The 26,658-nt window shown below is 46.9% G+C and overlaps 1 protein-coding gene across 2 annotated transcripts in view; it reads left to right on the forward strand.

Annotated features, from left to right (window-relative positions):
• The window catches only part of GAB2 (GRB2 associated binding protein 2), a 91,717-nt gene that overhangs the window by 34,315 nt on the left and 30,744 nt on the right, over positions 1–26,658 (forward strand). For both annotated transcript variants that reach the window (XR_003531361.1, XM_027665843.1), the window contains exon 2: positions 18,510–18,810. Coding sequence is in view for 1 of the 2 variants with exons in the window: in XM_027665843.1 (XP_027521644.1) it covers positions 18,510–18,810 (301 nt within the window). In the remaining variant the exon portion in view is untranslated. The remainder of the gene's footprint in view (positions 1–18,509; positions 18,811–26,658) is intronic.

The raw sequence follows: 26,658 nt of genomic DNA on the forward strand, positions 1-26,658 counted from the left end.
CATCCGCCTCGGGCCTGTAACGTGCTCAGAGTGATGATCCCCAACGTGCCCTGCTGGGAGGATGATTAATGCCTGCAAAGTGCTTTGAGAACATCAGATTAGTAGGACAGAGCCTCATTATTATATTAGCAATCACCAGTTCCTTGGCCTTTTTCACTCTCAGCGCACTTAGTGCTGCATCTAAAAGCGAAATGCTGTTTACAAGCAAACCTTGGAGCGTTTGGATACTTTAGGGAGAGCTTTTTGTGTTGTTCACAGGTTTATTTTTAATGATGCACCTGTGGTCCAGACTCCTCTGAGGTCCCCACAAACCGCTGCCCTGCTTTTCATGCAAACACTGTGCAGATTAAAAATAAAGGCCATTGGGTACTCACTGTTATAACTATAGAAACCAAATATTTGGTTCAACTATAAAAGGCAGGAGTGTTTATGACTACAAGGCAAAAAGGCATTTCCAGCCAAAATGGAATGTATTTTAGTTCTACAGACTATTTATAGATAGGCAACCGCTCTAAATTTGAATCTTCCCTTCCGTAAGCAATTTTTTTGTGCCTACTGGGATATATCCTCGTCTGGGGTTTAGCAACATCACTACAGGGAGTCAAAACAGTTCGGAGTCACCCTATGAGATATAATTACTTGTTTTAGGGGGTTTCTATGAGAGTTCTGTGAAGCTGGAGGAGAAGTTAGCTTGAAAGATGAATAAATATTTCCTTTGACTATAAATTAAATATTTTGATTTGGAGCTATTGTTTTAACCCTTGCAGTTTGAAAGTAAGTGTTACTTTGAACTGAAAAATCCAAACATAGTTATGAAACACTAAAATGGATTGTTTTAGGAGCTTGGAGAGGAATTTAAAGAATGTGTTCTTCGAGTAAACAATTTTACAGAATTAATATGGAATAGCCAATTTCTTGCCATGTCTGTCCTAAGGTTTCGACTAAAACTCAGCCCTGATCCCTGTGCTTTAGATTTTAAGCTGATGGTGATAGAAGAGAAAAACAGGGTGTAGGTGGGGAAATGTGCTCATTGATCAGCCTGAACACCTGCTGGGAGCAGGGCTGTTTGGTGTTAGGTACCACTTGCCCTTGCAATGGTGAGCTGTAAATTGCACCAACATCTAGAAATCTTCTCCTTGTTGGCATCCACAGAGAGAAAACCTGATGTAAGGGTTGTGTGTGCTTCTCTGAATCCCATCGTGACACAACAGAGACTAAGGAGACCTATAGAGCAGCTGTAGGATGAGGGAGCTTGAGTAAATAATACGTGGAGATACCTAAGCCCCGGTTAGCAATCATGGTGGGTTAGTGCCTTCACTTCATTCCTGCTCATCCTGCTCTGTGAAACTCCCTCAGTGATTTCCCTCTTGTCCATAATGTTTACACCCTTCAAATATTTGCAGACGGTTGAGTTGCCAAGCCCCTGCTAAGCTGCCATTAAGCCAAGCTAAACACATTAGCTCAGAAAGTCAGTCTCTCTGACTCCATAATAATAGTTTGCTTTGTTCTTCTCTGATTTTCCTCCAGTTTACTGATATTTTCCTGGGAACATGGCACCTGAACCTGATGGTGATACAGGAGGTACTGTGTTTGCAGAAAACCAAATGATGGATACAAGATCCAGGTGCTTGTGACACATGAAGCCATAAGTGCTGCTTTGTTTCATGAGGTCTAGATGCTTCCTGGCCTTGTTTGACTAAGTGCAGAGTGGAGGTGGCCCCAAGGCCCCTTGGCTGAACCAAGGGATTAGCTAATTGAGTCCAACCGTTAGCCCAGCTCCACCCTGTTCACCACTAATATAGGACCACTCTCTGTGGAGGTCAGAGGGTGCCTGTCTGATGGTCATTCCTTGGGCTCCTCCCTCCTATCTTCTCCTTAGTGAAGCTGTCTGAAACTGTACCTTGCCATTCTCAAACCCCTCTGAAGACCTGCAGCACCAAAGGGATCTTCAGAGCTTCTCTCCCAATTCACTTATGTGTGGGGTGCTTTCTGCAGTAGAAAGAAAACTCTACTATGCCTTATCTCTAGGCATAATCCTACAGCTTTTGAAGCACAACCTAGTCCTGCTGCCACCTCCCCAATCTTCATTCTTCCATGCTCCTGCTGTTACAATCTCTCACTTGATCATGGTGGCTTAAGCAAGGAGACATCCTTGGCTTGGTGTCTTGACTTTCTCCTGCATCCCTGGATGCTAATAGTGGTCATCAGGAGCACCTTGGCTACACGGAGCCCACCCTTGCTATGAAGGAGACCTGGTCTCCAGTGTTTGTTCAGGGTGGAGAGCCCAGCTGGGTCCTCATTTCTCGTCCTTGCTGGTGGGACGGTGAGGAGGCCACGTGTATACAGCTCAGGGATCCACAATGGGCTGCACTCTTATTTACTCAGCTGCAGAAATCACTTGAGCTTGCAAAGGGCATCCATAGAGTCAACACAAACCATGTGTAGCAGGCTACTGCAGCATGATGGGGCAGCACTGGGCTGGACTGGGAGTGCAGGGATGTATGGTGGGTTTAGGAAGTACCCAGAAAAAGGAAAGCCTGGGCTCCCCTGTGCATCAAGAGGTAATGTAATAAGGAATGCCTCAAACATTTGCAGAGCGCAGGATTATATACATATCCTTGGAAAAATACGCAGCCAAGGAATCTGAGGTATTTCAATCCAGCGTAGACTTCCCATCTTTCCCAAACCCAACAGCCTATGCAAAGTGGAGCAGGAAAGCCATGTATCAGGTGCATTCTCCAGCATAGCCAGAGAGGTCCCATATTTTAGTAATGCTGCTTTATAAAGACAAATGCCTCCAAAGGGGTTTGCAAATGAGGTCCTGTGCAGGAATACAGTGACTCTCTTACCACCTGTAGATGCAGTCCATGATCACACCCATGCCCACACCTTGGTCCCCCGCTCGCTGCTGTGATCCAGGAAAAACTGCATTGAAATACAGAGAGTTATACTGGTGGGAGAGGCATGCAAGTGGGATCAGATAAGCAGGAAAATTTGAATGAAGAAATGCTGAGGTGGAGGTGCAGCGCTCCAAAGCGGAGGGGAAAACATCTTTCAACTTACTATGCACCCACCTGAGCCATCAGATCACCAAGCTTAGCCTGCCTTGCCAAAGAATCTGGGGACAAGGGCTCCCTGTGAGAGCTGGATCTGTTTTTCCCTGGCAGCCTATGGCAGACCAGTCCTTAAAACCTCTGAGCAAATCACTCAGAGAAACTCCCCGCTCCCTTTGGAAAGCATCTGTGGTAGTCCCCAATCTCAGGTCACTTGAGGGGCACCTCCAAAGGCCCAGCAGGTCAGGTCCTTCAGGAAGGTTGGCCACAAAGAACATTTCCTTCTGGCCTGCCTGGTCCAGACACTATGTTCCTGTTCCAGGATGGATTCCAGATGTGAGTTAGTACTAATACATCTCAAATCCCAGCTGCCAAGTCCTCCACCCCCATCCCAGTCCCTCTTCTAGAGGGATGATTAACACATCCTGCAATAAAACTCATCAGTTACTGCTCTTTCCACCCCTCTTTGCTGCAGGTTCAGGTTCCCACGCGCTGTTTTCTACCTCTTGGTTTGCAGAACTGGTGCAGGCAGAAAAATTACTCCCCACCCATCATATAACTCCATTTTCCACCCCCAAAGTATTTTTGCAGATAGCAGTTCAGTCATTTTTTGTAACATCCTTCTGAGATTGGGTCTTTATTTGACACTTGGAAAACAGCAGCACAACAGGGTAAAACCACATTCTCCAAGGGTTTTTGACAGATTAATGGCAGCTGCAGCATCGAATCTCACAAACTCCTACCTCCCAATCTTGCGTTCAACTTTCTGCTGCAGTTTATTCTGTTCAGTCCTATTCTGTGTATTTTAGCTCAGCTAACACCCAGGATATGTGAGCTTTATGAAACTAAAAATAATCAGGGATTAATGTATATCTCCAAGGTCTCCCTCTGGATCTTTTCCTAAGGGGTGAGATTCGGGACACTTTTTAGGTGTCCTCATGAACCTTTCCTTGCTTACCCTTTTAGTATCAAAGTTATTTGGCAGCTCAGTTGCTTGAGATAAAGAGCATCACATGAGAATGAGCCACAAAAATGCATTTGAGCTTTAAAACACTCCCTAACAGGAAGCTAGTATGATAGTCAGGTCAATGAGCAGGGCACAGGATGCAGCTCCCAACCCCGCAAGGTTTGAATGCACCTTGTGGCATCTTTTCGTCATCGCTGCACTTTCCAGGTGCTTTCTCGGTGATGAAGCAAATGGAGCTTTTGTGCCCTCTCTAATAACCTGAGAGTCCTGTAGAGTCTGAGCACTTTGCAGTCCACCTTTCTGGGATGAGAGCAGCTTTATCTTTGTGCCACTAATGGAAAAACAAGACCTAATGACAGCTAATCCTACTCCTTTCACTTACAGGACTACTTTTGGTGCTGATTGGTGTTTGTGCTGTCAGTTTGACTTATCCAGTTTTGCCCAGCAGTGCCCTGCTCCCCCCCCATCCCATACATGTTAGTTTTGAATCAGGGATTTCTGTGGAGCAAATCTAGTGATTCCCTTGCTGGAGAAACCTGGGAGCAGAGAATGGGGGTGTCTGAGCATCAGTCTGGACATGTTTGACTGGAGAATGTCCAGGATGCGCTTTTACTGCCTCATGAGCCCTGTGAATCCCACCATGTGCGGATGGGTTTGTTCACCACCCTTCATCATGTTTTCTGTTTGCATTGTTAGAGAAGGCAACATGGGGAGAAATGAAGGTTTCTTCCCCAAACCCACAGGTTCAGGAAGGGATGAGTGCTGTGTAGGAAGGAGGACCAGGAAGTCTTGTTTCTCTGGCTGTGTCCATGCGGCGTATGGGCTGAATGTTTCCTTTGTGATTTGGTCTGTAAAGGCTTGTGTCTAGCCCTTTGCTCTCGTGCCAGGGAGTCCCAGCCCTTCCATCCTGGAGCTGTCTCGCTAAGACAAAGGACGTCAGTCTGTGCACAACTTCCCCATCTCTACCATTCTGACTGTTTTGTGTTGGAGTGGAGCATGTTTAAGTGGGTCAACAAAGAGGTCATTTTTCCCAGTGCAAAGTACCCTAATAAATTAACCAGTGAGAATTTTAATAATACATGAAAGGAGAGAGGTTTGCTGCTTTTGGAAAGACTTTTCAACTACTGATGGGGTCAATAACTGGGTCAGTGGCCATTGGGATTCCAGTGGAGGGAGAGGTGATGGGCGTCATCCTCCACTGATGACCATATCCATGCTGTCAGGCCAAGACAGACCTACCCATTTCAATCCACTGATATAAATGTTGCCATGTAGCCGTGTTTCAACATACATTAACAGGCAGATGGAGGAGCTGCTGTGCACTGGTGGTGATATGGAATCAGTGCCCACCCTCCTGTCCACTCCTCTGAAGCCTGAAGCGCACGGGCTTCAAGCTGAACTTCCAGATGGATTTCCAAAACAATGAGGTTTGTGTGATCAGTCAGGGGGAGCAGTAGACTACCTCAGTTGTGTGTGTCTGCAACCACTTTTAATGGAATAATTTAAATTTAAGGGAAAAAGGCTAATCCACAGAAGTCACACTAAACAGTCCTGTTGATCCAGTAGCTTCTTGGCTATTGTAAAGTGTTTTTCAGCACCTCAGCCGATTTATTTCCCTTTGGCTTCCTTGATTTTAAAGAAGTCTTTAAAGAAGGCAATCTGTTACCATGATCCCAGGTTATTTTTCTGCCCTGTTCGGCCAAATTTGTGGGCATTCTTCAGGTCAAAGTCACAGTATTTGATGTCCTGACTGTGCTGTTGGTCAAGCAGGAAATAGGAATGACCAGAAACCCTGTAGCATCCCAAATATACTACTGCAAGGGTTTCTATAGGCTCTAATTTTTAGAAGACAATATTGACATGAATATTCATTAGAAGTAGGCTATCTTTGAATGGACCATCTTCTCATCCGTTTGATCTCCTCATCGGTGTTGACTAAACCAGACTACTGTTGATCAAGTGACCCATTACGTGTTTGAGTTCCCAAAGCCAAATAGATTATTTGAGCTCTGAAATATCTTTACCAGGCTTTGTTTGCTGGCAGAAGACAAAGGCTGGGGCAGACACGTGGTTAATAAAGTGCCTCAGCACTCTGTTGGCTGCTCTTCCTGAAGGCCATGAAAGACTGTGCCAATACACAGTCATATGCTACTGCAACATCCATTAGACCCTAGTCATCTGTCTTTGAGGTGCTACCATTTCAGGAAGGTCTTTTTTTCTGCAAGGAGACCAAGGGCTTTACTTGCTCTCTTCGAGATTCTGTGTGGATGGTCTCTGGAGACTGCATCTCCTAAAGCCTTCTGCCACAACTGAAACTTTCAGTGGCCATTTCCCATTGATTTTTGGAAGGGTTTCCTTCACTGAAGAACCTTAGAGAGATTTCAAAGTCTGATATTTGAGGAAAAGCTGAGCAGAACAGTATGCAAAGTTCCTGCAAGGAAGTTCACGGAGGTCCAGTAAGCAGCAGTCTTCCTTGTCTTTCCACCAAAGCATGGACAAAGACATCTTTCTAGATATGGGGTAAAAGAGATTAGGTTAATTCTAATATAAGGGAGTTATTTCAAATCTAGAAGGTAGAAGAAATGTACAGAAGAGACCACCAGGCAGCAATAGGTCGATGCCCAGCATCAATCTTGGCCCAGTGGTGTAGCCCCCTGGTCTCTTAAAGGCAGCTATAGCGTAGTGAGGGCAGTCCATGCAGCCCCAAGAACATGGCAAGTGAATTAAAACCTGATAGATCCCAGAAAGATGTCACCCACAAATGTGGCTCTTCTTTGTGCCATTTTTCGGGGATTAATACTAGGTCTCAGCGTTTCCCTAAGTGGAGCAAATCCAATGGCTCCTGCGGGGAGAAGCTGCCGGTGGCACAAAGGGTAATGAAACGGTAAATGTTGAAGACAAATTCATCAGACAGGGCAGTCTGGATCACTTGGCAAGCAGAGCACATTTGAAAAAAAATATGTTAGAAGACAGCCCAATGCAAAATTGAACATCAAAGGAGAAGAAATTGAGATTGTTCCTACGGAAAGGGGCAGTGAATCACCAAATGCAGGGTTTTCTGGGCTTGGTAGAAAGAAACTGCACGAGCAGCTTCTGATGTCAGTTGAGGCTGTGTCAGAAACAACTACAGTGACCTTTCATGTCTAAATGAAGGGGTATGAGGTGCATTTACTTTTCCTTATATACAACAACAGCAAAATATATTAGAGTACCTGGATACTGATTTCAATGCCAAAGAGGGAGAAAGGAAACATGAAAGTTTTGCAGAAAGGGTGTTTGTCACAGAAATGCTTAGACTGGAAGCTGATTAGTTTTCTGGAAGAGCACACCCTTGTGTGGTGCAGATTTGGGGTTGTCCCCTGCATACCCTGCTGCCCTGAAGCCCATGAGCCAAACTACCTGAGCAGGGTGCCTGTCAGGAGAGCAGTGGTCGGGGCTGTGAACTCCACACGGCTGATGCAGAGCCTTGGACAGTGTCTGGATGTTCATGTGCCTTCTGTGAGAGTCTCCTGGAAACCAGTAAATCCCTCAGCAGGTTTCAGAGGGGCCTGACACAAGGATGAGATAATTAGGTTTCTATGAGTTTCATCTAAAACGGTGAGCTGGAAGAGGAGAGAAATCCTCTTTTAACTAAGGAAAGGCTTTCACATGAGCTTACACATTATGAAGCATCAGGGAATCTACTCATCAGGGTGCCCTTTTAAGCTGCAGGAATGAACCCCAGGTCCTAAAATCAACTAAACCATGAGAAACCAGTGGACAGGTGAGTGTCATTGGTGCTGCTCTCCACAGAGCTGTCTTTTTCATAGCAGCTTTTGGCTCCATTTCTCACTTTTGCCCGCATTTAATGTGTTTGGCCTCACAACCTCCTGACTCTCTGTCTTGCCAAAATAGAAACACTCATGTTTCCTGGAGCAAAGCCAGGGCATCATGTTAAGCTGTGGTGGTTGGGCTTTGCCACAAGGGTTGTTGTGGACAGTGCTGCCTCCCTTGCCCTTTCCAAGTATGGCACATTTGAACATCCATAGAGAGTCAATCCCAAGTTGTTCTAGTGTTGAATGTTGCACAGTGGTCAGTAAACCAGCATCTAGGGAAGACTCTCTCCTCCTCTTAATATTTTCCCTGTTGTAGACAGTTTTCATTGCAGACCTCCATCATCACACGTGTTGGCACTCAGTGATCTTGGGGGGGATTTTGTTTCCGTGACTTTGTTCAGTCTCCAAATGGGGCCAGCTAAACTGGGATACTCCTGAGCATCCTTCAACAAGGTCATTCCTGTGTTGCCTGAGGAAAGTCTACTTTTGTGTGCCCAGAACCTGGCTCCTGTTACCTTCCTGTATCTCTGTCATTCTTGTATTAGGCAAGAGTGAGCTGGTCATCTGCACCACCCTCTCCCTGCCACTGAGGGTTTCCTCAGCATATCTCCTATCCTGATGCTTTTCCAGACTGAAGAGTCTTGTCTCACTTATTAGTTCCTTGCAGAGAAGCCATTACAGACCTTTCATCTTCCTTGCTGCCGTCTTTGTGCCAGCAATGTGATGCTGGCTTTGGCCTTGTCACCCAGCCAGCTACCATGAGGAGGTGCAAAGGGTTGTCTAGCAGACTGTGAGTTCAACGTGAGCCAGATCAGGCCCATTTCTCCTCCTGCAGAGGTTAGTCGAGCTGGAGATGGTTACAGATGATGAGACAGCTCATTAAAGTGGCTAAAAATCAACAAGCCTTGGAGCTTTTCTAAAATTAGGAACCATCCCTGGAAAGGCAAGTGGATCCCAAATATCCTGCTACTAGCCAGAGTCCTTTAGATCACCCGAGAAACATCCTTACTATCGTCTTCAGCCCCACAGTATCTCCAGCTTATCATAGCAAACCAAATAGGATGGTGATTTTTGCTGTGCGTAGATTCTATTTAGCTCAGAAGACGTTCAGTATCACTTTTTAAGGGACTTTTTTCTGCAGCCTTTAAGCAAAGGAAGTGACATGTCAAGGGAAGGGGAAAGCATTCTGACGTACCTCTCATTCCTGATATCCAGTTCTATGTCCATCTGTATTTCTATCTGCCTTCACCTGAGAGATTGAGGGCAGAGTACTTTAATTACAGGATTCAACTGGTAGAGCTGACATGGGTGCATATCTCCAAATGATTAAAACTAAGCCTTAAATTGGCTTTTTCAGATTCTTTTCTTTGTTCAAAAGTGCTGCTTTAAACCAGCTTTGCTTTGAAACACAAGCAGTGTTCAGGGTTTGGAAAGGGCTCATTGGTAGGGAATATAGCAGCCACTTCCCCATCTCCCTCTAGGGTACCATGGATGCTCATGGATGTGGGACAAAAGAAACCCCAAAATGCAATGCCCTGCCTGAAAAATATCTCTCAACCAAGCCCAAGCCTGGTGAAAGTAAACCTTATTCTCTCTTGAACATCTTCGTGGATGTCACAGAGGGCTGGCAAAAGGTGACACAGGGTTGGAGAACAGCCACAACCTCCAGGAGGAGGCAGAGGGGAGATGAGCAGTGGTGTTGTTTTTCCAGTGAAGCCCATCACTGGGCACTCATTGGGTGAAGCATCCCAGCAATGAGTTTTGTGTGGGCTGAGACTGGTGTATGTTTGCCAAGGAAGTCTGAGGAACTGTGGCTCCTGCCAACATGGTGTGGGTGTTTTTTGGGCAGATCCATGTTGATAGAATCATACAATCATATAATGGTTTGGGTTGGAAGGGACCTTAAAGATCATCTTGTTCTAACCCCTCTGCCACAGGCATGGAAACCTTCCACTAGACCAGGTTGTCAAAGCCTTGAACACTTCCAGGGATGGGATAGCCACAGCTTCTCTGGGCAATGAGGGTAGCAGCCCGAGGTAGCCCAAAGCTAGGGGCAAGGGAGAGGAAATTGCTGACACTACTGTGGAATTTATTTTGCTCTTGCCCAGGCCAGAAAGCTAGAAAAACTCAGTTATCAAAATGCTGTGCTCCAAGTCATTTATTTATGCTGCGTTCCCATGTCCAGCCCTGCTTGTGTAATGACCGGGAAAGCTCTTATCAGAGACTGATACCAGAGTCTCAGGAGGGAAAAAAAATCTCCAAGCAGTTTGCTTTTGCTTCCAGAAAACCCAAAGTTGAAAAAGCAAAATAAACTCTGCTCTTGCTGGTGGCATGCTCGCATGGCGTGGGCTGACTTGGTCAGCTCTTGGTCACCTCCACAAGGTTGAGTGTAGTCAGTGGTGGCAGCTGGGTTTTACAAACAGACTTGGAGAGCATTGATCTCAATATGCGTCATGTAAAATAACTGTTATATTGTTATATACGATAAATAAAATATCACATCATGGGCTGCTGGGGCGTCCTGTTTGATTGTTGCAGCCCTATGTCCTGTCAGCCTTCGAAGAGGACACAAGGTACAAGCCAGCCCCCATGGTGCTGTGCTGGCAATGGAGATGTTGGGGGACAAGGACTGTGCAGCTTTCTGCTCAGTTCATCACTCGTGTGGCAGAACCACATGCTTGTGCTCAGTGAGGCAATACAGCAGTGCCATCACTCTGTCACTTGCACCAGTGTCGAGTCAGGATGCATCCAAGGCAGATACAGAGGATAGGAATTGCCCTTCAGACCAGTATTGAAAAAAAAACACCTCAAGGCCAAGAATGAAAATTCTTTTAGTGGCACTCCTTTTCTGGATTAGACCCAGACTAAATAGTCAACTAGAGATTTGCTGCAATCCCGTAGAGACCCTAGGACCATTGCCTGCAATGCTGCTTTTATAGGATGTGATCCTTTTCTTGTGCTGTTTTTCTTGGGCTGGCTGATGGGGGCTTAGGGCAGAGGTAATGGTGGTGTCATCTCACCCTTTCTCTGGGTGTCCTGCAGATCCCCAGGGAGGCACCGGCTCTGTCTATCCCCATGCAGGTACACCCACCCATCTGCCTGTACCTCCTTTGGGTGCTGCTCCAGTATCCCACAAAGGATGTGCCACAGCAGGGCGGTGGGAGAGTTTTCAGCTAGGAACAACAGAGTGGAATACAGAACACAGCTGAATAGGAGGAAATAATTCCAGATAACAAAGTCCATGCAGCAGGGATGCATTCGAGGCTCCGCACATGGACCATTTACAGCTAACCCTGAGGCAAGAGCTGGGCTCCAGGCCAGTCCTGTGAACCCCTTGTTTTCCCAGCACCTTCTCACTTGCAAAAGCACCATGCAGCCTTCAGTAGAAGGAATTATCCAGAAAAGGTTGCTCTACTCAATGAGAGTTGAAAAATACCAGTGCTGCCCTTTCTCGTGCTGAATGCTGCAGATGGATGTGCAATGGTGGCTGTGCTGGTCCCACATCGGGACTCAGGGTCTGAGCGGTCTCATCAGGTCTCCATCTGACAAGTTTACTAGGAGCTGGACCTAATTATGGAAAAGTAATTTAGACTTGGAGATAACAGGTCAGAAGGGGCCTTTGGAGATCTCCAAACCAACCTTGCTCTCAGAGCAGAGCCAGCTTGAAATTAAGGCCAACTCTGGAGGTAAATCACTCCTGGTCTTGTCCAGGCAGGTTCTGAATATCTCCAAGGCTGAATATCACCCCATCTGGATTTTTTTTTTGTCCTACCTCTCACTTTGAAGCCTTTCCTTGCATTTAGTGAAACTTTCCCATTGCCTCTCACACTGTCCCCATGCTTCTCCCAGTAGAGTTTGGCTCCATCCTTTCTACACCCTCCAGACAGGAGCACTCCTGGCCCTCCCCAGGGTTTCCCCTGTGTACCTCTTTCTCAGACAGTCACGGCTTGCCTGGTGACGTAAGTACAACCTCACTATTTGGTATTTTGTTTTTCCCATCCTTAATCAGGCACTCCTAAGTCCCATCAGAAATGCTATCAGTGCCCTCGCGTCCCAGAGAGAAATCTTTATTTTCCTAAGATTGATCATGCAGCACAGAGCTACTGAAATCTTTCCAACCAGAGAGCTCCCATAAAATAAATATAAAGCGAAATGTTTTCCACATTGTGTCACTGCTGTGTTGCCCATTGCGTTCGCAGAGGGTGGAGGTGGGGAGCAGGTCCTCCAGCTCACACCAGTGTACCTTTAGCTCCAATCCGTCCCAAACCCTTCCTTCTCTGGTAAGCAAACATCTCTGGTGGCAGGAGCTGTTTTTGAAGCTTGTAGGTTTTTAAATGGTCTTGCAAGTAGGTTTTAGTCTGTGTTTGTCCCTCACCTCCTTAAAACCCCATCTCACCCAGCCATGAGTGATGCTCAGTGCAGGACGTGCTGCCCTTGGGTGGATTTCACACGTAGCGATTCAGCGTGTGCTCTGAAGCCTAATTACACCTCCAACACTGGGAAAAAAAATACCAGGAGGGGAGGTCAGTTTGACAGCCTGAGATACACACTGGGTTGGGTTTTTTTTCTTTGTATCACCTTCCCTCAATCCCTCAACAAGGAAGAGCCTCTTTGTACCCCGACAAGGTTTCCTGTGCCCTGCAGGGTCTTGCCGTTGCGGTGCGACCTTATTAACGCTGCCAATCAAGCCTCCCCCAAAGCGATGCTGCTAATGAACTCGCTGTGAACGTGGCCACAGCAGGCATGTGATTAGCAGGGAACAGTCTCCATTCCTTTGAACGGTGCGAGGAGTGGGGTTGGGACCTCTCTGTTCCCAGCACCGTGTGGAAAGGTGCTGTGAGCAGGCAGTGGGCAAGGAGAAGGTGCTTAGAGAACAATGTGGAGGATCAGAAAGGGCAGGAGTGGGTCTCAGGGAGCTCCTGCTTGTTTTTGGGCTTGGGGACATAGGAGCTATGTGACAGCAATCAGCCAGCAGAACTGTTACCTGAGCAGACGTAGGAGGCTTCCTTACTGCTTACAAATCTACTTCCAAGTCACATTTCCTTTGAGTTAGCACTAAGACAGGGAGGGGAGAGGTGTTCTTGCATGAATAATAAAACCAACATCCTTCTGTCCATCAGATGAGATAAAAAGCCCCCAGGGACACAGAGGAAGACAACATTATTATACAGGTCACCAATGGGTTACTCTACAATCCTCCTGTATGGGGCTTCACTCGCTGATGCTGGTAGCACCAGCCACAGTAGGGGATCATGTTCCTTCTACAGGACTGTGGGGATGGGTTTGCTAGGGCAGGATCAGCTCCGGTGCTGGGTAACACAGTCCAACAACTACTCTCAGTGTAATTGTTGCACATGGCAAAAACGCTAACACCACTGAATGGCCCAAGCCACCCCAAAACATGCTCTCAGCATACCCCCATTATTTCTGTCTCCCTTTCCCAGGGGTGATCTTGCCAGGATATCTAAAGTGGTAGCAGGCTGGAGAGGGCATCAGGGGGACACAGCGACTGGGAAGAACAATGAGACCTTTCCAAGCACTGCAGTCCTTCTCACATGCTCCTGAAGCGTAAACTCCTCTCTGCCACACCAGATGTGCCAGGAGCCAGAGGGTGAACGTGCTCGATGGGGTGCAAGACCACTCTGCACTGCAGAGTGAAAACTGGGGGGTTGTTGGCTGGGACAGACTCTTGGCTTTCTGTGGAGATGGTGGCATCCCCACCAGCAGCTGGTGGCCACAGGGCCACAGGAGCTGTCCTGCACCACCTAGAGCTTCTCTGGCTCTGAGCAAATCTGGGACATGAGCACCTGCTCGCCCTGCCGTGGGGTTTCCTCCTTGAATCGCTCAGTCCGTGGTTTCATCCTGGTGTGAGAAATTTGCCTGATGTCATGGCTAGGTCGCTCATCTTGCCTGCCAGCCTGGATTAGACCCTGTGATTTGTGTCAAATCAGATTTTGGAAGGTTTATTTCACACTGGTAATGTGCAGTGCTGGTGGGCATGAAGTTGATGTCAGGGAGAAAAGGAACAGGGCAGAGAAATTTCCTGGGAAATATATATTTCTCTTCTCCTTACATACGCTATAAGGGTGTGTTGGTAAAATTATTAATATTTCACATTTGAGAGATCTGAAATATAGGAGTTTATCCTAATTGTAAGAACATCCCTTTCAACTCAAAGCTAACAGTCTCTGACTGTTTCCAACTCCTCACTTCAGAGCTAAAATAATACTGGATGGACCACTCCTATAGGCCCCACCAAGAGCCATCTCTCCATATTGTCACTATTTCATTCCTTCTTAGGATTGTGGCACTTGGCAAGCTCCTCGGGGATGCATACCTGGCTTTACTAACATTGAAATTACAATTTTCCTCACGTCCTTTTTTTCGGAAACAACATGTAGGCTGGATACCTGCAATCACTTTCCCAGAGAACTGGGAAGCAGAAGGGAAGATGCTGTCCAAATGTCCTCTCACTATAATCATAGTTAATAAAGCCTCTGTCTGGCCTGTCCTGAATTGCATTTGGGTACTTGGAGGCCCCAGATTCTCTGCCCTGAGGCCACCAGCTTTGTCACAGCATTGTGTCATCAGGACAGCCACAGGGGACATGAGGGACCTCATTCAAGGAGTGGTAGGAAGATACTATGGTGGCAGTAGGAAGATGGTATGGTATGGTGTGTGGTGTGGTATGGTATGGTATGCTATCGTATGGTATGGTGTGGTGGTATCTCAGTTGCTCAAGAGCAGCCACCTCCTCACACAGCAGAAGGGACAGGAAGGGTTCCAACCACTGCCTGAGCCCCCCAGAGCATCCCTGCCAAGCACACTCAGCCAATGAACCAGAAGCACAACTTCATCTCTGCCAACCCAACTCTCCGTAAAACAACCAGCTCCAAGTAACATCCAGTTGGAAAGGAGTCAGTTTTGTAAACTTTAACTTGCCACAGCACTGTTGAGGTGGAAAGCAATCAAGCAGCAGTTACAGTTCTCAGTACCCAAGGAGGATTCACATTGCAATAGGAGCAGGATGGATGGGTATGGGCATTTTTTTTAACAAAAAAGAAATACTTACCAAGTGTCAAAATATTTCTCGTGATACTAAGGGCCTTTGGCAGCTGTAATTGAACTGTGAAGGAACCTGATGCAGGCAAAGGACCACACAGCTGGAAGTTTGTGCTGCAAAGGCACCAACTCTTTTATGGCTCTTAAGCTGTTGGCCACTCTGCATTGTAAAGCTGTTAAACAAACACAGCCCTTGGCTCACACCAGTGTTGGTGAGGCACACTGCTTTGGCAGGAGTGAACTGATGGCAACGGGAGCTGCAGAAGAGCTATGAAGAAATAGAAGTAAGGAGAGAAGGAAAATTTAAGTGGAAGAGGAAGTGCATGTTGGACATCACAGCCCCATGCCAGGAGATGATGATCTTGGAAAGAGCGTATGCATTCACATGGAGTTGCATCCTCCTCTGGTTTGGCAGTCTGAGATTGCTGTGCACATATGGATCACATACACCTTACTGCTGTCATGGGTGGTGATCAGTAGACCCATAAATCACCCTCTTGCAGGAAGGTGATATGCTAGGGAAGCCTAAATGTGGAAGATATGGATGGTATTGATAGCTTTTAATAGGTAAATAGGCAAGCTGAGCCCTGCTCCTAATGAAGACATAGCAAATCCACAGGGAAGAAATGAAATACGCTTGCTGAACTCAGTGTTCAAAAATTCAAAGAAATGGGGAAAATCTCTATAAAAATAAGGAGGTTCCTGGCTATTTCTTTATTGTTTACTTCTCTTCTAGTGATCAGTGCTTATTCCTCTGGCTCAGAAGCTGATCTTAGGAGGCAGGAACGGCTGGCCTTGCTGCAGGGAAGTGTGGTGGGAGATGCCTCCAGCTGTGCTACCTGCAGCCACCTGTCCAGGACAGGCACTCCAGAGGCTGCTGCCATGAGCTGTTTCTGGGTCAGAAGCTGTTTTAGAACACCAGTGACTCTTTATCATCAGGAGGGCACCTTGCAGAGGTGGACTGGGTGGTCATCCCAGGCTGATGGGGTACTGGTCGCATTCTCCAATGATACTCCAGCTCCTGAAGCTTTCCAAGAAATTTTGTGCTGGCAAGACCCATTCTTTCTCAACCAGCCTATGTTAGAACTTATTCAATACCACCAGACTGTGTGTTATACTGTTTTCTCTGCCAAATGTTGACTGTGTGGGGCTTTTCATTGCTACCAGACAGACCAAAGAGAATTGGAGAACTTGTGACTCTCACATTAGTGATTAAAAGAGAAGCTGTGGTAGCACCATTTGCCTTGCTTGCAGCATTTCCTCCTGTTTTTCCATGAGAACTCTAAATTCTGAAGTCTGGTTTCTGTACTTTGTGGATTTTTTAATGCAATGTCTCAGCCATGAAGGGATGCTGTAAGATTGCATTCCAAATGGTTGGAAAGCAGCGAGCTAAGCAGCTGAAACTGGTATTGGATGTGTCTTCATTCAGGTGATGATTCATGTGGTTGCACAACTGCATCTTCTTTCACTGATGTATGTCCATGTCTTAGCCCTGCTAAGTGGCTGCAAAGAAATAACTCAGTGCTAACAGGAAGAAGCTAATGGGACATTTTCCACCTAGAACTAGAAAAAAAATGTTCATGAGTTTGTTTTCCAAGGATTTGGGTGAACAATTTTGAGGAGATAGACTAGCAAATTATTGCTGCTGCCTGGTGAAATTGTTTTTTTCCCTCCCTGATGGACACAGCTCCGCTGTGTGTCTATTTTTTCATCTAAAAGCAGACATTTTGATGAGAAGTGGGTGACTGTCTCCTAGATTAAACTAAAATCTGCCAGCCTTGCACGTCCTCCCGCTAAGCAATTTGCTGCTTCGCTGCCTTTACAAGATTGCACTGAAGTTGCTTTCCTGGCACCAGGACCTGGTTTGAGAATTAGTGCAAAACTAATTTGGTTACAAATCTAAAAGACACCACCAAAAGCTATTTTTAAGCCTTTGAGAAGGATGGTGTGAATCAGACTGTTCAGGGAAAACGTTGCAGGAATTTCTTACCCTTATTACAGCCTCAAAATTCTCCAAAACTGTGAGATCCTGGTGCAACCAGCTGGCTGAGTTCTAGCACGTGTCCCTCACCAATATGCAAAGCCTCACAGGGCTGTGGTCAGCACCCGGGGAGCATCATGGAGGGCCCAGCACACCGCTCACCCTGCTGCCTCTCTTGGGTATTAAAGATGTTTGTGGCTTTTGGTTCTCCTTCTTAGGGACATCATGTGCTTCCTCATCACCCAACCTCTTATAATCATATGAATTCCAAAACTGGTTACATATATAAAAATATAAATGAGGTAAATCTCATTACAAAAAAAAAAAGGTCCACAACCAGGATGGGATGGTGGAGATCACACTGGCATCCTTTGGCATCCTTTGGTAAAAACCAAAGTGTGTGTCAGGAAATGCAGCAGCACTGGTAATAATCCACATCGCCCCACTCATCCACATGCACCCCTCAAACCTTCACTGCCTTCAAAGACATCCTGAACAAACTGTTTTTAGGACTATGCTTAGATGTAGTCCTTTCCTTCCATAGGCCCTGGGACCTGAGGCCTCTGCAAGGCAGCAGACCTCTTGCAGTGGAGAGCAGCTCGAGGTGGTCCCTGAACCCATGCGTCCCTCACATAGGTGCCATGATCCTCATGCGGAGGACACCCCAGAAAAACCCACTGTCCATCCCATAGGACGGGGAGTTACACCACACAGTTTTCCATGTAATTTAAGTTTTAGCATTTAGCATATTATCATTGTGGTTATTCCCCCTCCTGTGGGCTCCCAGCTGCATTTGGCATAGGGAGAGCAGTAGGGCCGCAGCTCTCAGGGCCGGGGCTGATAGCTGATATTTATTTTACTGATTTGCTTCAAACTCCGTAACCCCCTGAGTCCATTCCATGAGTGGTTTGGCCAGGGGCTGCCATCAGCAGAAGAATCAATGATAACCTTTTTCTTTGCTAAGGAGTTACCTACGTGCTAGGGAGGCAAGGATGCTGAAAAACAAATGAAGCTTGGATGCTCCATGGGCCTCCCTGGCATTATTCCTGATATTTAAAAAAACAAACCAGTTCCCTATTGGTTTTACTAGTCCTTCTATCCTGGCATTTAAACAGAGATGGGATTGGCATGGTTGGTATCTGCAGACACATGTTATGATACTCTCAGGAGTTTCTCTGAAGGTCGGAACACCAGGGGTGCTATGTCCAGAGTGCTTGAACAACTCCAAGCTGCTGAAAGGCATTTTGGCACTGCCATGGCTGGTAATGCCACTCCACAGATTATTTTACATCAAGGAGAGAAGGGTGTTTGGGTCCTGGGAGCATGGCTGGGCTGTAGGGTAGGAGCAAGGTTGCTCTGAGCCTCAAGACTCTGAACCTTTATGGGGTCATCTTATGCTACAATACTATTTCAGTATTTAATTCTCCTGGATAACCAGTGGGATTTTAGTGTTGAAATGAAGAACTGAGCTGAGTCTATGCACCTCTTTCAGGGATGTCCTGAACAGCATCCCGAAGCATCCCATGATGGAGAAGTGTCGTGTCCCTCTGTGTCACCCTGTGCCTAGTAGTGGTTTTTCACTCTCTCAGATTCAGTGATGGGATTCATGCTTCCTCTTTTCTTGGTTTCAGGCATGGAAGAAACGCTGGTTCGTCCTGCGCAGTGGTCGGATGAGTGGCGACCCCGACGTCCTGGAGTACTACAAAAATGACCACTCCAAGAAACCTTTGCGTGTGATCAACCTCAATTTCTGCGAGCAAGTGGATGCGGGCCTGACCTTCAACAAGAAGGAACTGCAAGACAGTTACATCTTTGACATCAAGACAAGTGACAGGACCTTCTACCTGGTGGCTGAGACTGAGGACGACATGAACAAATGGGTTCGCAGCATCTGTCAGATCTGTGGCTTCAACCAGTCCGAGGAGAACACAGGTACCATGAGAGCCATGTCCATGGCCAAGAGCGTCTTCTGGTCTGTCCTCCTAATGGTGCCCAGCTCCTCTTTCAGATCAGACCTGTGGGAGAGGAGTTCAGCCTGCCACAAGGCTGGCAGGGCTGGAGTGGGAAATGGGTGGGTATGTGGGAAACTTCCATGAAGCTTGCCTACCTTTGGTATCTGAAGCAGAGCTGGCTTTGCTCCTGTGAGCTACCTAAGTAATTTTTACCCCCCATAACTGCAGACCATGGAGTCTCTTACAAGAAGTTGGTAGGGCTTGGAGACTTTTTTAGCTGCAGCCTTTGTCCCCATGTGTCACTGAAATGCCATTGAGAGTGGTGGGGGGCAGCAGTGAAAAATACTCCTCATTCAGAGGTTTCAATCCCTTGGTGAAGTGGAGGGAGAAGCTTTATGGTAACCATTTTCCTCCCCACTGCAGTTTTCTCCACTGCTGACAGGCTTCATGTGAAGGACAGACACATATCCCACACCTACATCCTTGTCTCTTCCTGGGACCCTCTGGGAAAGCACCCTCTGGGAGGGGGAAAGAAAACCCCACATAGTTTTGTGCAGTTGTGGGACCTGTTCTACCAGTTATGCTTCAGCATCCAAACTCGATTGTGCTTTGGCAAGCAGCTGCATTAAGCAATGGTGAGCTTCCTCTGCTTTCCCAGTTCCATGAGGTCACATATAAATCCTGAGGGAGATGGGATGAGGAGTTGAGCCTGGTGTGCAGTACTGCAGTCACCTACCAGTCTCATTATACCTGGTAGCACCTCTGGGCATCTTTGCTTCATCTTGTCCATGATCCAGTCTCATCCAAAGGGACTCCAGTCCCATGCTCTATCTGCATGAAACTCCCTATAATAACATCCAGCTTGAATCTGTTTTGGTCCCTTGTGGAGCAGCTGCCATCCGCGGGAGCTGAAACCCTGCCAAGAGCTTGTCAGGCAGGACAGCAAACAAAGCATCACAGCAGCACGGATGCGATCTTCACTGGCTGACGCATGAAACAGGATGTCACCTTGGCAATGGGTGTACAAGTGGTAGAAAGGATCCTTGATAACGTCGCCAGCCCGGTCTTTTAGGGAAAGGTCAGGCTAAATAAATTACATACCGTTCCAATATCAGCAGCACAGCCCTCAAGGTTCAGCAGAATTGTTCAAGCCCCCTTTTTAGGAGCTGTTTTGTTGCAGGATTTTCCATTTTGCGTGAGTTCAGCTGGGGGGACTGTTTTTCTTCTCATTTAGTAAAACTAGCTTTTAGCCCAGCGGCAGCAGGATCGATACAGGACTTCAGTGAAATATAAATCTGTGCAGCAAAAGGAAAAACAATCTCCTGCTTGCAAGTACATCTGTCCCAAAGGGCACACAGGGATCATCAGGCTGCAGAGATCTGAGCACTATTCCCTACAGGATCATCAAGTGACATCAGCAAAAGAGGAACAAAAATCCCTATTTGTAACAAAATCACAGCTCGTTAATGCTTCAGGGAAAGTACCCACTTGAAACAGTACCCAGCTGCCAAAGCATGATTTTCTGAGTAAGCCAAGAAAAAGCCTACAGGGGCGAATGCAGCAGATGTGTCCAGATGCTGCAGCAAAGAGGGATCATGAATTATTCAGAGTTTGTGCTTCGCTTTGGCTGTTGCATGGGTGACCCCATGCTCACCTTTCCTTCACCATCCCTGCTAAGTAATGGCAAATAAATCATCAATTTCCCAAAGTAGATAATGTTCATTTGAAGGACCCATGACCCAAGGCTGGCTGGAGAAGTTGAGGGATCATTGGAGTGGGATGGGTGTTGGGAGTCTTGTCCATCTTGGCATGTATGAGCCCATCACCCGCCCTTCATGACGGGTCAGCCAGAGAGAGAAATAAAACAGCTGTAGCAATGTTTGTAACTGCTGTGTTCTCTCTTCATCACGTCCTTGAAGTCTTGGATTTATGGGTAGGAGAGGATCAGAAGTTTGCATGAGATTAAGACAGTTCCTGGGTAGAAATAGATCTTGGGATACTTGGCGTTTCGTTCTTCGACCTTCATCCCTTCATCCTCAAGCCTCTCTGTGCCTTGTGGCCTCTGCCTTGGAGAATGAATGAGTCGGTGATTGGAGGAACCAAAAAGGGGAGGAAAAGGTAACCATCATGGGCAGGAATAGCTCCATGCTAATTGTAGCAATTAATTAACTAAACATCCCTCTCCCAGCAGACAGTCAGCATGGCAGAACGAGATCCGAAACTGCTGGGGAAGTCACTGTGCACATTTTTCTGGTTGTACTTGTTCCTGGGCGTGTGACTGCTTTATACTGGCCCAAAAGCCTTGCTGGGTCTGGCTACACAGCCAGGCTGTTCCCAGCTGGATTGTATTCACATCCCAGCTGGATAAATTCTCCATCACCGGCAAACGCATTTACTACAGCTGCCATCACATGCGGAATTACCTCCTCCTCAGAAGGATATCCCGCATCAGCTGAGTCCCAGCCACTGATCACTAGTTTGATTTTAACGCAGTGGTGATGGAGGACAAACTCATTAGCTTTTGGGGCAGTTTGGGTAAAAGCATGTTTCACCAGCTCCCTGTAATGGTAGGGAAAAGACAGGTTTTCAGTTGCTTTTTAGCACAATTTAGTAAGCAAATGGACAACCTCAATGCAGCTGCATGCAATGATACAAACTAGCTGCAAACCCTCTGCACCAGTGTGGGACCATGTTTGGGTGCTGCCCATGCTCCCAAAAGGCAAAGTGATTAAAAGGCTAAACACCCTTTGATGCTTCTTTCTGTTTGCAGCTTGATGGGAGAGTGTAAATATTCTGTTGCTTAGTTTTCATGTTAGTCCTTCATATCCTGTCTAGACTGGGGGACTCTCAGGATTAAGAAATAGACTGGACTTTAGGGTGGTTTAATGTCGTGCTATGGTTCACTGCTGGCTTTGCTGATCACCGGCTGTGTTACACATCTGGTTTGGCGGAAGGAAGCTCGTTTCAGCCTCAGAGGCCTAAATGTCAGTGAAGTGGTGGGCCCTGCAGGCTGTCCCAAGGAGCAGCCCCAGTGGCTTTGTTCCCTGCCCCAACCTGAAAATAATTGCAAATTACATCTGCCAGGAGAAGGGAAATTAAATTGCTTCTGAAGTGTTTACCCAGACTGTGGCAAAGCTCTTTGTTGCTGTTAACACCTATTTACTTTGAGAGCTAATTACTATTTTTGAACAAGTGAAGCCTCACAGGATCCTGGCTCCTCTGTGTGTCTGAGGAAGTCGATGGTGCTCAGGGAAAGTTTCTCCTGTCTCAGTGCTGCTTTTACACTGCAGTTTGCGCTGCTGCCACCTTGATTGTTCAAATACAATGTGGGGGAGACCTGCTAGAGACCCTGAGCCACAGGCTACATGAGAAAGGCAGGCATGTGGGTATTTCAAACCATCTGCATTTTCCCTGCCCTAGTGGGCAGACAGCCAGGACTCAGCTGTGAACTGTATTTTCTCATATGCTTTGTTTGTTGAAGTTAAAAAAATACCAAATCCCACTAAACATATCTCATGTGCCATTAACCCTTTCCAGAGCTGATGCTTCAGCCAAAACTCCTCCTTGTCCCATTCCCAGCATGACAGAGACACAGCTACGGCAGCCTGTCATTTCATTTCTTGTGAACCAGTAAGTGACTCTGCAGTGAGCATGTCCTTGCAGAAGTTCTGTGCACGGATTAGTTATTTTGAGGAGTCAATAACTTTATTAACTTTATGCCAATTTACTGTGCCACCCTCAGCACCTCCCTGGAGCTCCTCTTCCATCTCCTCCATGAAGAAAGGGCTCTTTCAGGGGCTTGGATTCGTGGGTGCTGAGCAAACACCCACAAGAGTTTAAAAGTTTATTCATGCACTGCATTAATGCCCCTGTGCTAGAGGTTTAACCCAGGCATGGAACCAGGGAAGGGAATATTTTTGGGTAAGTAGGTGTCCTTGCTCTGAGCTGAAAGCACTCGGAGAGGGTGAGGAAGGCGTGGGAAAAGGATGGCACTGGGCTCCTGCCCTGATGGGTTGTGTCTGGCAGCAGTGGCCTCTCCCACCCAGGGCAGGCATGTTGTCTTCTTTTTTTTTTTTTTTTTCATCTAGGACTTAATTTCTTTTATTTGTCTTTGCTTTCTGCAAGGGAGCTACTCCAGGGCTGTCCTGGGCTCTGGCTCACTCCTTGTGCCATCTCCAAGGCTCAGCATTGGTATTTTGCATTGTGACTGGGATCAATCCCCAGCAATCCTAAGGCTTTTACTGTCTCACTGAACGCAAGTCAGGGCTGAGCGTTAAAGTTTAATGGAGATCTGAGTGTCTCTCCTTCCTCTTTCTACGCAGACGTGCTCATTCTAGCAGAGTTTAATGGATTGACCTCTGGGTATCAGTCACTTTCTGCTCACATTGATGAGATCTATGCCTCACATGCATGGTCTCCCCTGTGGGTCTCTTTGTCTTGGTGCTGTCCCAGACCCTCCACCAGTTGCCCACTTCCAGCCAATGAGAGCAAATTTATTGCTTTAGTACCCATTTGACTTGCTTTGGCTGGGGGTCCCATATGAGTTGCTGGCTGGTTTCTCCCCAGCCTGCTGCCTGCAAGTCTGTCTTATGAGCCCATTTGGCTGCCCTTGCTCCCTTCTCACTTCTCTCCCAAAAACAAGTTTATCCCAACATCAGCCCAGTGATGCCTCCAGCCCCATCGATTCCGTGCAGCCAGGATTGCCTGGGTGTTTGCCCAGCAAAAGGAGCTCAGGGTGGACTGGAGAAGAAAACAACACTGAAGACTTGTTGGGAGAACAGGAACTGTTCAGAACTGAGTGAAGAGGCTACAGGCAGCAAGACTAAAGTAAAAACAGGTTTGAACATCGTATACCACCCACCTCTCCCAAACACGCCTGAATCACCAGTGTTCCCCATCCCTGCATGCAAAAGCAGGGCACCAGGAAGCCCAGGCAAGGTGATGGCTCCTGCATTCCTGCCACCCGTGCCTCTCCCATGGCCAGGCAGAACTGAAGCATAGGGGAAACACTATTTACTGCCACAAGACCAGGTACTTCCTTGCTATTGTGTGCAGCACACGCCTCCTTCCTTCCCTGCTTGTGCTCTGGAGGAGTTACAAGCCCAGCGCCCTGCCAGGGAGTGTGCAGAGGCTGATGAATGTCGGATGATTAATAGGGGCAAGGAGGGATATGTGGGGGTGTCCTTGTGTCCATGACAGCACCCAGGCCCTTATGCACTTTGTTTCGGTGTCTTCAGGCAGCACTGCTCCCTAAGGGCAACTAAGCAGGCAGCCCCTTGTGGAGCCAAGCTGGGCCAGGACTTCACATAATCATAGAATGGTTTGTATTGGAGGGGACCTTAAAGATCATCTTGTTCCACCTACCTGCCATGGGCAAGGACGGCTTCCATTAGACTAGCTTGCTCAAAGCCCCATCCAACCTGGCCTTGAACACTCCCAGGGATGGGGCAACCACAGCTTCTCTGGGTAACCTGTGTCAGTGTCTCACCACCCTCACGGGAAAGAATTTCTTCCTGATATCTAACTTAAACCTGCCCTCTGTTAGTTTAAAGACATTCCTCCTTGTCTTACTTGACTCTTCAGCTTCTTCTGTTGACATAAGTCAATTGATCTTGACTCCATCTTTAAGCTCTGGTAGGGGTTATACTTCGTATCAGCTCACTTTTAGACCAGTCTGTCCCCCAGAAGACAGTACAACATTTCACAACAAGCAATGAGCAAGATTACGGTTGAGTTGCGCTTGACTCATGGGATGGATGGGTCATATCTGGTTGGATTCTCTTCATGTATCCCACCTTCCCATGTCTTGTTCACCTACATAAAGATCTAATGTTCCCAGCCTCATTCAGGACTTGCAGACAGCCTGTGTTGGGACAGAAGTGTGGAGTCCTTGAGCCCTTTACTCTCACCCAGTGTCCCACCATACATATAGGTGTAGCCTTTTCCTCAGTGTTCCCGTCAATACTTTCTGCACTCAGTGTCGTGGCACTTCCTCTTTTAAAACACCTTATGTCATGTCTAGACCTACTGCTTGCACACCTGAGGGCATTTGGATCAACTTCCCCTCATCCTTTTCTACTGTGTTCTGAGTGTTCCTAACAAGGGAAACAGCTGTGGCTGCAGATTCACTGCAGGAGGACAAACGCAGATGTCACATCTCAGCCCTAGGCTTCACTGATCTTTGCTGGAATGGATGGGGGAGACCTGGTGACTCCAATTCACTTTGCACTGGGCTCATGGTTGAACTTCAGGTGCGTACAAACGCCTTCTTGCCCAAGTCCCAGTTCATCCCTTAGCCATCCTACCGCTTTAAATTTGTTCCAAACTTCCCTGACCCTGGCTTTCCTGCTCCACAAACAGCAAGTTATTTTAAGATCTGACACTGTTCAGCTTTTATTTCAGTGTAAACAATACCGGAGATGGAGTGGTATTGGCACAAAGGAGCAGCTTGAGAGCAGTTAAGTGCCTGCTGCCTTTTTCCCTCTTTTTTTTCCCTCACTCCCTTTGGAGATGAGCTAGTTCAGGTACTGATGAGTCTGCTGAAGAGCAGAGCACCACTAACAACCTGGAATTTGCTTCCTAGAAGACAGAAACAGGGAGAGATCCTTGTTGAGCTCTGCCAGCTGGTCAGGGTCTCCTTGCTGTGATTCCCTTGGTAGTTTGGAGAGGGAACTGATGCCACTGAGACATGTGTGGGTGGTTATAATCTGTCCACTTTTAGGGAGAAGGTGGAAAAATATGTCTAAAATGAGGCAAATCATTTGCACCCTGAAAGTACCCGTTTCTTTCCTTTCGCTCTCCAGGAAACTCAGACTGATGAGTTTACATGTCCGCTTTCTAGACTCCGAAAACTCTGCTGAGACAAATCCCGCCTATCTCAGGATTGCTGTCAAGACCTTTGAGATATCTGGATCTTCAAATCATGTCATTTGTCATCATTTCATTTACACCAGATGAGGATCAACCCCTGCTATTCTGCCATACCTTATTCTTCTTGCTGTACTCTGCTCTCCATCATACTGTGTTACCAGAAACATTGCAGGATCAGAGTCAATGCTGCAGTGCTCTGATGGTCATTGTTCTAAATGCCAGCATCAGGTTTCCTGCCCATATAGGTGCCAATAAAAGGACTGAGGCAAGGGTGCAGAAGATTTTAGCAAGGGAAAAGGTCTTAAGGTACCTACATGATTAGAAAGCCAAGCTTCTGGTTTCAGGGTATCTGACATAATCAAATCTCAGAGGTTTTCAATGCTAGGATCAAGATTTTCTTCACGGTTTGGGTTTTGGAAATTTAGGAATTTTTAGGATTTGCTTATTTAGATGTTTTTATTGTAACTGTGGACATTTTGAAGAGGTGAGACTGAAAAAAAGCCAGAAGACATGTCAGCCTTGTGTTTGCAAACCCATGACTCTGCCATCCCAGAGAGTCCACTGGGAGACAAGTGTTAGTTGAGCCTCCTTTGACCATACCCGGCATTGATGGGAACTGGCAGAAAATATGGGTGTTCATGGGAGCACCAGGTTTATAGGCAAAAAATGCTCTTATCTCACTGCAAATAATAAAACCATCAAACAGCAAAAAGGAAAATTTATGCTCAGCTTTCAAAAAGGACCAACAGCCAAATACGCCAGTTCTTTTTGACTGTTTCCCAGCTGGCTTCCAGCACAAGGGTGTCCAACTGGCCTCTTCTGAAAATAAATATGGAGCTGAAGGACTGGGGCCTTTGGGGAAAATCCTGCCCTTTCCTGGCCAAAGTCCCACTGGGTTAGCTGAGCTGGGGCTGGGATTTGAGCTGGAAGAGGAGGAAGAAATGTGAAGTTCAAGAGG

The sequence above is a fragment of the Corapipo altera genome, unplaced genomic scaffold, assembly GCF_003945725.1.
Source record: "Corapipo altera isolate COAL_440 unplaced genomic scaffold, ASM394572v1 0, whole genome shotgun sequence".
In the NCBI taxonomy this organism is placed as follows: domain Eukaryota; kingdom Metazoa; phylum Chordata; class Aves; order Passeriformes; family Pipridae; genus Corapipo; species Corapipo altera.